General features: G+C 45.8%; 1 protein-coding gene across 3 annotated transcripts in view; it reads right to left on the bottom strand.

The window, feature by feature from the left end:
* Slc36a4 (solute carrier family 36 member 4) overlaps nucleotides 1-14,340 on the bottom strand; it is a 39,712-nt gene that overhangs the window by 4,431 nt on the left and 20,941 nt on the right. For 2 of the 3 annotated variants that reach the window (XM_057767606.1, XM_057767608.1), the window contains 6 exons: nucleotides 13,801-13,896; nucleotides 12,786-12,870; nucleotides 10,850-11,077; nucleotides 9,231-9,329; nucleotides 4,660-4,829; nucleotides 850-1,019 (listed from right to left, as the gene is read on the bottom strand). In XM_057767606.1, coding sequence (XP_057623589.1) covers nucleotides 850-1,019; nucleotides 4,660-4,829; nucleotides 9,231-9,329; nucleotides 10,850-11,077; nucleotides 12,786-12,870; nucleotides 13,801-13,896 — 848 coding nt within the window. The remainder of the gene's footprint in view (nucleotides 1-849; nucleotides 1,020-4,659; nucleotides 4,830-9,230; nucleotides 9,330-10,849; nucleotides 11,078-12,785; nucleotides 12,871-13,800; nucleotides 13,897-14,340) is intronic. The other variant, XM_057767607.1, reaches the window with a different exon arrangement.

Raw genomic sequence — 14,340 nt, 5'->3', positions numbered from 1 at the left:
CAACTATGAAGTTTTTGCTATGAGATTGGAGCATCTAATTCAGAGCACTGAGTTCCTCTGCCCGCCACACAGCAGAGTCTATATCATACAAAACAGTGTGGTGCGCCATGAATAACCGGGAACAGAGAGAGCATCAGCTCTTACAGCAGAGCTCTAACCAGCCTCTCTAGGACAGCACACCAGAGGGTGATAACCACGAGCACGAGCCCATGCTGCTGAGCAAGAGGAGGCAGTGCAGGAGACGAAATGAGTGGGCAAAGCAGGGTGAGCTCTGTGGCAGTGAAAACCTGAATCCCAGAAACTGGGTTTCCGAGACAGAAGATCATGAAATCCAGGCCAGCGTGGGCTACATACATAGCAAGGCCCTCAAAAACAACAAGATCTGGGGATTAACTTGGGGGTACAGTGCATGCCTGGCATGTGTAAGGTCCTTTGTTCTAGTACCAAAAAGCAAAAAACTGGATGAAATCTGGATGCACATATAGTTGCAAATCATCTCCTTAAGACATTGTTTCTGAAGTAGAGAAATAAAGGTCACATCACCCTCGTGAGCAAAGCTGGCGTTCTGAGGTGGTACACTGAGCAGTACCCAGGGTGCCCCACTCTGCCCACCTCACTCCTGTGGAACTCCTGCTAAGGCTTAAAGGCTAAGCCAGGAGTGGTGGTGCAAACCTGCCATCTTGGAATTTGGGAAGCTGAGGCAGGAGGACTGAGTTCAAAGCTGCCCTGATCTACACAAATGCAAACATAGCCCTGTGTCTTTAAAAAAAATTGCAAACTATATAATTTAAGCAGTTCTCATTTTACACATGCAACTCAACTATTATGACAGTATGCATGGATACTTACAGGTGATACTAACCAAGAAGGACCGTATCCCAAATTCACAGATTCGCCTCCATTTGGCATGAAGTCTGGCAGTGACTCCAGGGATAATGATCTCTGCTGGAACATAGAACTGAATTGAATAGGTCACGAAAATGCCAAAGGAATACAGAATTTTCACAGACTGATACAACCTGTTGGAAAAAAAGAAATTCAACATTTAGTTTTTCTTAATGTGACTGACTTTCCTCTTTTTTAATTTTTAGGAGCAAACAAAAAATAAACATCACAAGCCAGTTTAGAGACCTCCTAAGCAAAGGTGAAAATCCAACAAGGTAGATGTGGTGGGGTACAACGATAGTGTCAGCAGCCAGGAAGCCAGTGCAGGACTGCTCTGAGTTCCACATCAGTCTGGGCTACATACATAGTAATTTCTAGACCAGACCTATGGCTACAGACTGAGAACTCTATCTCAAGGAAGAAGAAAACACAAAGCCAAACAAAAACTAACCCCCACTAACTCCATTTCTAGTCATCATACAGACAACTCCTTCTGACCAGCCTGGTGAGGCTGAGCATGGACGTGGGGACACGGTGCTTAGAAGATTGTGTTTAGGACCAAGCCAGTACTCCAGCTTGCACTCAGTCCCATGAAGATACTTTCAAAGTTTTCAAAGCAATAATTTTTTTCAACGTTCTTTCAAAAACTTGAATATCCGTATATTTCTTTGAAATACTGACTCACAGCCCCAGTGATATACATGTAGAAGAAAATGTCAGATTAGGCTCTCAATCTGAGCTCTCTTTGCCTGACATTTCTGTGGGCAGAGGACACAGGAAGGCACACCTGGATCATCTCAACCAGCTGAGTTCTCTAAGCTGCACCGCTGCCTGTTAGAATTCTCAGGGACAAGAGAACAGACTGGTTGCAGCTTGCTTGTGATGTAAACCTATCCCTTTGAGGTCAGGACTTCAAAAGTGCACATCAGTGTTCAGCTTTAGATGTGTCTTTAGAATTCTCTAATTACTCATTTTATATGATTCACAGAGAGCTGCACAGACTAACAGGATCCAGGGTAGTCTGACAGGGCAAGACAGTACAGAGGCCATTTCAGGCTCAACTAGAAGTTGATTGCCTTGATGGAGAAAGCCGTGGAAATTCACCCAACTCAATTCTAGGAAGCAAGGTCAGGATGCTCCAGCTAACTCACCTCTAGCTTCTGTTAAATGACCAGCTTGCGCCAACCTCCTCTCCAGCTAACTGCTTATCTTAGCTTCTGTTGAACTGCTTGCTTACATAAAATCTCCCTCCTGCAGCTGCCAGGAGGTGCTTTTTGCCTTTAAAAGCCCCTTGCTCTAAATATTCAGGGCTACAGTTGGGTCCCAAATATTTGAGTGTAGTCCCAGCCAGCTACAATAAAGACCTTAAATTGGCTGCAAACTGTGTCTAAGTGGTCATCTCTGGAGGACTCCATGTAAAGACTAGTGTGTCAAGGCGTGTATAAACTGTGTGATAGTCTTTAGACTGAGCCTGCCCCTCACTGCTTTCTCTTTCATAATTCATTGATTTAGTATTTTATGTGTTTCACCTACATGTGTGTCTATGTACCGTGTGAGTGTCTGCTGCCTTTGGAGGCCAGAAGGGGGCATCAGATCCCCTGGAACTGGAATTACAAATGGCTGTGAGCCATCACCTGGATACTGGGAATAGAACCAGGTCCTCTGGATGAGCAACAAGTTTTCTGAAAGGCTGAGCCAATTCTCCAGCCCTCCTCAGGAAAAGCTTAGCAAATTCCTTTGTCTAGAGAAAGCGACATTTTCAGTGAGGTGTGGGGAATGTGTGGGCTCATAAGAATCAGAGCAACAATAAACCAACGCCTCTGAGCTATCAATGATAATCACTGTATTTCAGTACTTTAACATGTTGACTTTTTAAAATATTTTTTTATATTTAAAATAATCTAAAGAAATACCCACTTGCATGTTTTAAGAACAAACTAGAACGGAGGCTGTGGCTGGGGTGTGCCTGACTCTGGGGCTGAGCTAAGAGGCTGGGCCGCAGCTGGGGCAGTGAGCGCCTCCTGGGTTCTCTCTCTGTGGAAACGCCCGGGTCCACAGCCTCTCCGAGAGAGTGAAGCACAGGGGAAAGTGTTTCTCCCTGGAACAAATCCCATTATCCTAAAAGGATATACAGGACTCACTTTCGTCAGTCATTAATTAGGGCTTAAGCTTATTTCTGACATCTTAAGACCTCAGCCTTAAGAAGTGTAAACAGCTCTCTAGTCTGTGACCGAATGAGAATTCAACAAGCTTTGCCACAGTGTGTTCATCTTAGGACTAGAAGTAGGACTGAGTAAAAGTAAACTTGAAAATACGGCAAATAACATAATTAGGAAAAGAAAAGTCCTCGGGGCTGGAAATAATAAATCTTAATTTAAAAATTACCCAAGGACATATTTAGCTAGGGCCTTAAAATGTAACTATAAATGGTTGTGGCTGAAAATAGGTAAAATTACCAAATGATTATTTTTCTCACGTTCTGATAAGCAGCTGTAGAGAACTAAACAAACCTTCTTATTAGTTCATTATTCACTTAAAAGAGGAACACTGCTTTTTCCTAATTACTGTTATGTTTTCAAAGTATGGCTGATAGTATAGATTAAAATGAAAACACTATTTTTGCATATAAATATAGTTGCATTCCACGGACAGAAAGTTGGAGTTGACAGGCTAACCCTGGTTAGTGTCAGCACCGGTCCACGTGCGGCACTATCATCTGGTGTGCTGGGGAGCACTGCTCCAATGTCTTCTTCACACACTGCACAGGCTGTTTCCAACCCCAGAAGGGTAATATGGCAATGACCGTGTTCAAACACACTGTGTGAAAGCACCCATTTATTTCACTTTTACCTATTCTGTTTCTAAAGCCCAGTTGTTTTTTACCATTGGCATCTGTGCTTTCAATAACACTTAACAGTTTCTCTCAACTTTTCAACCTCTGTTCACACTTGGGTTTTAAGTATCCACAGAGCTGTGCATTCTGAGTTGTGCACGGGAGACATGAAGAAACACCTCATTCCAGGGCCATTCTGCATGCTCACTTTCTGGAACACTCTAACCTTTGAAGGAACAGCGCCACCCTGTATCTCTCGGCCAGGGGACTATTAGCTCCTATTACCTTCCCAGGTCCACAAACCAGAGGACAGGCTGCACCCAGCCGCTCTGTAAAGAGGTTCCAACAGACTCTTTCTAAAGGAAATCTCTCTCTACCCTGACTTGCTCTCCTACTTTTCAAGATGGAAAATTTCTCAGGGTGATTTTTGGAGGCCTTTGTCCAGCTGAAAATCAGATAACTTGCTAGCTAAACTGAATGGTCTCTGAGTCACCAAGTCCCAACTTGCTCTGTTCTGACTTGAGAACCACCGCAAGTAGGCATCAGGGAAGAGCTGTGCTGTAGGGAAGGGAAGGACAAGTCACACACCCAAGCTTGAACTGGCAATACGTACAAGCATCCCTTCATGTACTCCTGCCCCAGTCCTTCCCCGTGTCTCAGCTGTGATCAGGGGCATCTTTCTGTCTGCATGCTTTCTCTTCAGTCCCTTCTCCAGTAAGATTTTCCTTAAATACTTCCGTGAATAAAGATTGTTACTGTTTCTACCCATGTCTCCTACTTGAGATTTTAAAAGCTTGTCAAATGCATTTTTAGTTCCACAAATAATGAGATCATGAAAAAGTTTAAATGCTCAAATCATAAATCAGAAAATGTATCTTCCCCATCAAATCTTGGTGAACACAGAACACATTAACTATGAGCGCTGAGTCACCTCTACCTACCACATGTCCTGGGGCAGATTCAGTGTAATGCTGCCCTTGATTCCATCACGGAAACACATGTAGCCTAAAGTGGCCAAGCTGATGTACAGCACTGTGACGATCGCCATGCCGATGTTCAGGGCCTGAGGGAAGCGTTTGGACTCCTTCATTTGGTTTTCCAGGGGAAGCACCTAAATGGAGAATACAGAACACAGCTATTTTTGAAGGAACAGGATACAGAAACTTCAGAATAGTGAGGGTAACTAAAAAAGCTGATCTTTTGTTGTCTTGTGTAAAATCTTTTCTTCATTCCACATATATGTGCTATTTTCCTTTGTGATGTGTAGACTATGTATGTATGCTTGTGTGGTGTGTGTGTGTGTGTGTGTGTGTGTGTGTGTGTGTGTGTGTGGCTGATGTCAGTTCTTCCTCTATCGTTTTCCACCTTAGTTTTCCCCCTCTCAGGTCTGTTTAGAGAATGTCTCACTATGTAGCCTTGGCTAGTCTGTAGACCACTGTGTATACCTGGCCAGCCTACAGACCACTATGTATACTTGGCTAGTCTGTACACCACTATGTATACTTGGCTAGTCTGTACACCACTATGTATACTTGGCTAGCCTGTAGATCACTACGTAGCCTTGGCTAGCCTGTAGACCACGGTGTAGCCTTGGCTAGCCTGTAGACCACTATGTGTACTTGGCTAGCCTGTAGACCAGCCTGGCCTCAAGCTCACAGACATCCACCTGCCTCTGCCTCCCACATTCCGGGACTAAAGGCATGTGCCCCCACACCAAGCTTCCATCTTGCTTTTTGAGACAGATCTCACTGAACCTGGAGCTTCCTGGTTGAACTACACTGTCCAGCTGTGAGCAATAGGAATCCCCAGTCCCCATGTCCCAGCACCAGCATCACACCTGTACCCAGCTTTTTACGTGGGGGATGGGCTCATCCTTATGCAGCAAGCACTTACCAACACACCTCCTCCTCAGTCCCTGCGCTCAGATTTTTATATTACATTATTTTTTGATTCCTAAAAAGATTTGAAGATCATCTCTCAGCAGGCAACCTGCAGATTCTTTTTATACACCTTTTCTGGTCAGATTAATTTTAGACTTGTTTTTTGAATGCCAAGGGAAACATAGATGGCTCCCACATGTCCCCGGAGCAGCTCTCCCATGATTAACACTTTATATGCCAGTTTCACACTGAGCCAACACTGGCCAACCAGAGTGACCGAACTCCGAATTCTGTTTCAATTTCTCTAGCTGCTCCATGGATGACTTTTCTCTGCAGCAGGAGCCCATCCAGGATACCGCACTGACCGCACTGAGTCTGTCAGTTGCTCCCTTGGTCTCCTGTGGTCTGGCTGGCTTCTCAATCTCTCTGCTCGCTATCTTGACTTGCGGAACTGCTTTGTACAACATCCCTCTAACTAGGTTTGTTCCAGTGCCTTCCTTGTTTCCAGACAGGGCCATGGTTTTAGAGAAGGACATCACACCCTGGTGTGCTTCAGTCGTCAATACTGGAAAGCCACCTCCCCACTCCCTCATCATACTCTGGGTCTCCCAATTCCCTGAGAACTAAGTGAGAATGACCTATGCCTCCTGGAGGGAGGCGGTTCTGCTAGGGAGTCTGCGTCGTAGTCATTAGCTCAACCCTTTACATTACCGTGGGCTTCTAGAGAAGCCATGCACACTGCATTACAACCCAGCATTCTGTCATGGACTCTGCCACTTAACCTAACAGCCTGGGTTGCTGTGTACTAGCAGGCGTGTGACTAGCAGGCGTGTGACTAGCAGGCGTGTGACTAGCAGGCGTGTATGCAGCCCCGGTACCCACTCCTCACTCTTGCTGTGAGCACCCCTTCCTCTCTGGCCTGGACAGAGCCCCACATTCATGCTGAATTCCATGGTTCAGTCTTCATCAGACATTCTTCTCCACAGAACATGGTTCTTTCCTCGGAGCATGGCATTTAGAATCAAGGTCTCCGAGTTGAGTGTGCTGAGTGAGGAGTGTTGCTTCTGAGCCCTCAGGAGACAGAGCAGTTATAGCTCGTCCACAGATACAGATGAATACACACATGCGCACTGATAACTGCTCTGCGTGTGTGTGCAGTGGGGGGAGCAGGAGACAGAGCAGTTATAGCTCGTCCACAGATACAGATGAATACATATGCACATTGATAACCGCTCTGCGGCGTGTTTAGGGGGAGCAGGAAGGGAACCACAGAAAAGGACAGAGAGGTCTTGGGAAGGGATGGGAACAGGAGTGGAATGTACGGCAGAAGAAGGGACTGTGTGGTCAAGGAAGGGGCTAGCCAGACGAAGGGAGGACTGTGAGAGACGTTTAAGAACAAGGTAGATGGTATATGTGTACAGAAATGTCGTAGGAAACTCTGACTTGTGTCCTAACTCAGCAAACTTTAAAGACCACAATACAGAGAAGAGAAAGTGGGAGAGTGCGGCTGGTCTTATAGGAGAGACCGTATGCTGGACTCTGTCAGCTGGTCTTATAGGAGAGACCGTATGCTGGACTCTGTCAGAGAACCAACCCTTAATTAAATATCCAATGATTAAGATCCTAACTCCTGACAGACAGACATTTAAATACACATCTACAGCTGCAACGCAGTGCGAGGAGCTGTGAGAATTTCTAAGACTTTGTTAGAACCCAGACAGCAGTCGGCCTTAGGAAAGGGGTGGGGCGAGACATCCATCTGCTTCACAGGAGAAACAATACAAGTGCTTTTGTTCTGACAGCAAACCATCAGACCCTGAAGACAGGAGACATTAATATTCTAATTTCCCTAAACCTACTAATTCTAGGCCATAAATACTGAAAGTATTTTTAGTAAAAATATGTAACATGTTGGAGGCCTCAGGAGGTATCTCTTGGCACTGGCACCTCAATAATGTTGTACCTCAAAACAACTATGGGAGAGTTATCTTTGACTTTCACATGACAATAACTTTGTAATTATTTCCACAACCTTCAAATATTCTAGTCCATAGCATGTGATGTTGGGGCTGGCTGGCCGACATGCAAACCTGACGGGCTGAGTTTGGTCACCAGAACCCACACTCCCACCATTCCTGTGTGAGGTAGCGGGTAGAAACAGAGAATTACCTAGATGCTCTCCGACCTAGGGCCCTTAGAACCTCACAACAGCAGATACAAGAGGGTCCTTACCCCATAACGTAAGAGGTGAGAACCATCTCCTGGGAGTTGTGCTCTGAACTCCCCTGACCCACACCAATACACGCGCCTTCTCAAAAAGTGTGTTATTTGGGGGATTGCTCACTGGTTAAGAGCACTGGTTGCTCTTCCAGAGGATCAGTTTTGAATCCCAGAGCCCATGTGCTGGCTCACAAACAGCTGTAACTCCAATTGCAAGGCTCAACAGCCTCTTCTGGCCTCCACGGAAACCAGGCATGCACTTGCTGCACAGACATGCTTGCAGGCAAAACAACCCCAACACACGATAGAAAAAAGAGTTTTATTTGGGCATGCTAGAATATGTGGGACACAAACAAGTCAAATTTGTCTGTGAGTTCCACTTTCTGAAATTATATTTAGAAAAGTTTTCAGCATAACACTTTAAGGCTTTTACAGGCTTGAAATTTCCCCCAAAAAAAAAATTCCTTAAAAAAATCTAGCTTAATATTATCACTTAAACTTGTTAGAATTCAGGCACTATGCTAGCCTGTCACCTGATAGGACACCCTCAGGCAGTACCCAGGCCAGACCAGGGTCCTTTGGCTGCTGTGTCACTATGTAGTATGCAGGGACGCAATAAAGGTCCCTTTATTTTAAGAGACAAGTTCTGCCCATTCAGGCTCTCTCTTTCCTTCTTCTGAAAAAGCAAGCAGCTCTCTCTCTCTCGCGCTCTCTCTCTCTCTCTCTCTCTCTCTCTCTCTCTCTCTCTCTCGTGTGTGTGTGTGTGTGTGTGTGTGTGTGTCTGACTCTCGGTCTCCTTCCCTTCCCCCACTCCCTCTTTCTCAATATACCTCCCATGGAAGCTCTGCGTGGCGGGGTCTGTCTCCCCTTGGCCAGCCAAAATCCCTTTTCCACACAATCATATCAAATCTATCAAGGAAAAAACTTAGAGAACCTAAGAAACATGTCTAAGAATAAGTTTCTGGTCAGTAGAAAAAACAAACTACCTGACTGCTAGGTCTCAGACCTAGAACAGGTCTCATTCAGTTCCTGGGGCTCCTCTCAGCGCCCCTCACCTCACCCTACCTGAAACCTCCTTGGCCTAGGCCTGGGGCTCCTCCCTTGCTCCCGCCACACCCTCCTCTCCACTCAGGGTCTGGTTTAGCTGGCCGGTTACGTTCAGCCTGGACTCCTCCCTCTGCTGTCCTCACCCTGTATCTACAGCTGACATCTCCACACCTTAGGGGCAGTCCTGACCTCCTCCTTTTCTCTCATTTTTTTTCACTCACCCACCAAACTGGGAATCATGTTCTACGAATACAAGAAACTAAGCCCCACCCCACCCTGCCCCCAAAAATCATGTATTTTTATACAGTTTGACTATAAAAATTCTTGTGTTAAGAGTTTAAAGACAAGTAATGGCTAATCCTCACCACTCCTATGCCTTCAAAAGCAAACACGGCAGTACCAAAAAACAGTGGGTATTTCTTCCATCCAGCCACAACTGGAAGATTGTGGGGATCTGGCATGTTCTGCAGAAAAGAGAAAGAAAGAAAAAACCTAGTTACAGCTTTATCAAATGCAAATTATTTAAAATTAAAGAGCAAAATCGCGTTCTCTCAGGCTTCACAGAGCAGCAGGGCTTATGAAATTCAGTGAACATTTTACGTCCTCCATTAAGGGTTCCGCTATTAGGATACAGCCAATGAAACAATGGTTGCCCTTGTGTCCACACATGTCCACTGGCCAGTCCCAGGCAGCCCCTGGGCTACGTCTCCTCCACACCAGAACTACGCAGGCGTACTCAGAAGCCAGAGCCCACAGTCACCAGGCACTGCTGTGGTCTCCATGCACCCCCACTTCTTCAGTTCCGTAGGACACCTGGCTCCTGACTACTGCCTTAGCTGCCCCTGTGCAGATCTCCTGGTGTCAGTGTGTGCTCTGATATGACACACACAGCCTACTCCTCATGCGGATGACCCCACCGCCATTCACTACCCATGGTAATGCTTCCACTCTGAAATCTAGGTAATACTGCAGCACACGTGCTCCAAACCACTGACCACAATGACCTCCTTCCAGACTCCCCAGTCTGCCCCCCACTACCACAATCTTCTCTGAAGTAGAACTTAAGGCCAAGGAAAGAGACTGTGCAAACCAGAGTGTGAAAGCATGGGGTAATGTGGGCAACGTGGAGGCTGGTGATGGCCGAGGCGCATGTAGAATTCCATGCTATGAAGAGATGTGTGACAGGGAAGCCAGCGTAGGGTAAGCAGGATGCTATGTCAGCCACTTCCCTGCGCCCTTCCCTCCACTGAGAGATCCGCCTTCTCTGCCCCACCAAGTCTAACACGTCCAGCTAAGCGATTGTGAATGTCAGAGAGGCTCAGGCAACCTCCTTCCCAACCAACCCTGTCTGAGAATCCAGAGGGAGGAAAAGTGAAACGGACCAGGTATATGAGTTTCTGTGAACTGTTCGGAAATCTTTTGATTATCTTGGAATAATATCTTTGATAGATTAGATCATGAGGAAATAACACAGGATCCTCGACTATCTTGGGGTCCCTGCTCTGCCTGACATAACTGAGTTAAGAGTCTGGAGACTTCAAACAGTGACCTCAGTTCTGACTGCTGCATGATCTTCAAACAAAGAGTCAGAGACGTGCGCCATGGCAGTCGACTGCACATAAAAGCAAGCAAAAAAGCTTACAGAATTACATTCATAGCCATCATAACGACTCAAAGGCATAAACACACACAGTAACTCAATGTGCTGTCACAGGAGGCTCTATACAGGAGCACAATGCTCAGTCTCACAAGAGCGCTAACAGGGAAGGTGGGGTGTTTGAGAACACTGATGCGAACCCACAAGCATCCTCATGAACATTCAGGCCAGATGTGGCCTCTCAGCGTCTACATTAACATTATCCCCTGCAGGGAAATCAACAATGGCTGCCTGTCTGTGTGCCATGTGTGGGCAGGTTTCTCCATGTCACCTCCAAACAAACCTTCATGTACATGGGAACAAGATGGTTACTCAGAGCACACTTACCCTGACAACATACTGGTAAATTATCACAAGACTGGCGGCCATGGAAATGTTGGCAAGGAAGGAAAGTATGAAGAGATTCTTCAGCTCACGAATGAAGACCAAGAGAATTATAAACGGGAGGAAGCAGAGCATATAGACCCTGAGGTCCACACTTCTTCTCTCACAGGCAAGAGATGGGTCTGTGCTATTGGTAACCAGCACTGTGCTCCCCAGAAGGCCTTCGTGAACCTGCAACAGTCACCGGGGAGGAAGAGGAAGGAGATTACAGTCATGAGAGACAGCTAAAATATAACTCACACCCTCTATGATCAAGCCCCATGACAGCAGTGACCAGTGAGGTCATCCCGCAGCGTAGACAGCAGTGACCAGTGAGGTCATCCCTCAGTGTCTAACTGTGATGGTGGTGACCAGTGAGGTCATCCGCCATGCGTAACAACAACTGGTGACCAGTTGACCAGTAAGGTTCACCAGTGTGTGAACACTGTGAACACTGCACACTGCCAAGAGCAAGAGTTTCCAATCTTACACTTCTGTGACCACTGCCTGCCCTGCCCACGTGGGTGTTCCTTGCTGCCTCGGGCTGATAGCTGAAATCTGACTTCATGTTTTTCTCTGTGTTTCGCTGTACGCTTCTAAAAGCCTTTTATCATTCCAGCTAGAAAAGACAAGTTCTCCTCCCAAGCAGCCAGGGAGCCACTTCTTCTACCTCATCTCCCCATGTCTTAAAATCTCCATTAAACTCTAGAACAGACAATGTTTCATAAGAGAAAGGCATTAAAAGCCCTTAGATGTTTCTTCCCTCTCCCACTCCCCAACACACACACACACACACACACACAAATCCTACCCAGTGATAAAAATCACTGCCCAAGGTGGCTAACCAGGTGTGGCAGAACATAACTGGAAACCCAAGCTTAGGAAAGAGACACCAAGATCCTGAGTTCAAGGCCATGCACAGCTAACAAACAACATACTAGGGTAGGAACTATGACCAGGGGCTCTATTTCAGGAAAATGGCCAGGAAGCTCAGGGGATGTCAATCATGTGCACAAGACTTCCCAGTCATTACTCCAGGGAAACTGTGACAGTTAATGCCGCGTTACAGTTCATAAACATAAACCCCATGGCACTGTTCCTAGAGTCATACAGGGCTTGTTGGCTACTCTCTTGGGAGAACGAGAAGAACCCAGCAATGCCCAGTCATGGTGGGACACATCTGTGGTCCCAGCACTTGGAAAGTAAATGCAAGAAAATCAAAAGGTTCAAGGCCAGGCTGAGCTACACAGAAAGTTCAACATAAGCCTGAATTAGGTGAAACCGTCTCAAAAGCAAGTAAAAATGGTGGGGATGGGATAACAGCTCCATCCCAGCCATCTTGCCTGATTCCAGACAGATTTGCTATCACGTTCCATGTGAATGACGGCAGGATGGCATGTGTCTTCAGATCCTTTGTCAACAACAGCAACTTCTGGACCTTAGGGACAAACACTCATCTCTCTGCTCCATGTTTTCAGCTGCTGCCTACTGTCCTGTATCTCCTACACAGAATATCAACATGAAGAATGTGACCCCAAGTATCCATGTGCGTACTTCTGAGATCTGAATTTGAAATAATCAAGAAATAGTAAGCCACACCACATTCTGGTTGGAAAAAAAAAAAGAGCATGGTTGATATCCTGTCAGGCGTAACAATACCAGTGACAATAACATCAGAAATCCAACTTGTGGAAGAGACACCAAAGAAGAATCTACAAAAATGACAGCGAGTGAAACACGCTGTTATCTTCAACCATGAGAAGACAAGCTGTGCTACAACGAGGAGCAAAGCAAGCATTCTCACTGACTGCAATAACAAAGCAGCAAAGCAAGCATCTCCCCGACTGCAACAAACAAGGCACGGAAGCAAGCATCTCCCCGACTGCAGAAACCTACTTACTTGTTTCACATTCTCAGCTAAGAAGACGATATAGACGCTGCAGAATCCCAGCTGCGTTATCACCAGAAAAAAGTCGACCACGCTCCTGAAAAGTCCCAGAAAGAGTGTCACTGGGGGTTCTAGCCAGGCAGCAGGCCTCATTTCCCATTTAGCTATTCTAAAACATTTTATAATAGCATCTCTTCTTTTTCTTCCTAAGATCATGACCACTAGATATTTGTCTCCTGTGAAGACCATGCTGGTCAGTAAGGCGCTAGACATGACAGTGAACGTACACTTCACTCGGTTCAAAGGCAAAGATTTTTACATCACTTCCTACTTCCGCGATTCTGCTGTATAAGAACAGCTGCTTGTAAAATGATTCCACAGAACTATGTTCAGGCTTACGGTGTGACTCACAATGGAGCCTTTAGCCTAGTGTATCTAAGGACGTCCATTTGAGCATCAGCACTGGAGAAGAATGCATGTTTGGACTACACCATCCCCTCTACTTCTCAAGACTGCCCTCACGCCAGCTCAGTGTATTTCCACCCTGCCAGATTCCCGGCATTTGCACAAAAGGGAAGCACATTTGCTACTTCCTAAACTAATAAGAATACAGAATGCAAGAGGATTGGAAGCATCTTTGGTAAATTTTCTCTGTTCTTATTTTATATTGAGATGCTCTAGAAAGTTCCAAACACAAAACAGCTATATAGAAAGAGGGAGCAACTATTGCCAGACATCATTTGGACATGGAAGGCCCCAGGTACAACATCTTGCACGCTGGTCTTGGGGCAAGAAGAGAGTACAGTGTCAGACTGACTGATTGGTGACTTTTAACTCCTGTCAGCGGCCATCACCATCATAAAACAGCCAACAGGCAGAGACTAGAACCAGAGTCTGTCCAACTGTAAGGACCACTTACTGCCTTCCCACAACTCTGTCATACTTTGAGTCATGTCTTATTCAATGAAAACAGTTAAAATTAGCATGATTTCAGCACAGAGACATTAGAAACAAAGCCAGTGCTCACCGCCCCCACGCCGCCTGCCGCTGAAGACAACTCCATGGGCTGGCCTCCATGGCATAACTCACAGTGTCACTGTACCCCAGTGTTGACTTCTTAAACCTGCAATTTAATGGCACACAACAGAGGGAAGCATTAAATTGGTCTATAAGGTCATCCTATGAAAACAGCATCACATACAGATGTGTGAGCTCGGGATATACATTAGCAGATCCGTTTGCAAAGAGCAAATAAATATCCGTGTGCCCACGAACATGGGTGAAGCAATTTCAAAATATCATCTGCCCTGTTGCAGGTATATGAAGTTTTATCTGCTGCTGTAGTTTTCCTATCTGCAGAATTCAGACAGCTCTGTATTGGTGTTTCATTTAAATACTTCAAGCACCTAAAAACACCAGGTCTACAGTTCATCTGTAGATGAACATCCCATGACAGCAGTATGTAACAGTTCCATAGAAACGGGCTCATGCAATCTTCAGAACATCTCCATGAAGCCAGTATGACTTCTCCGTTCTCTACTGCACTGTCTTCTTTAGAGTATGCATC

This window comes from Chionomys nivalis, chromosome 4, assembly GCF_950005125.1.
Source record: "Chionomys nivalis chromosome 4, mChiNiv1.1, whole genome shotgun sequence".
NCBI lineage: Eukaryota > Metazoa > Chordata > Mammalia > Rodentia > Cricetidae > Chionomys > Chionomys nivalis.
The sequence above is the reverse complement of the archived record's forward strand: the minus strand, read 5'-3'. Positions and strand labels throughout refer to the sequence as shown.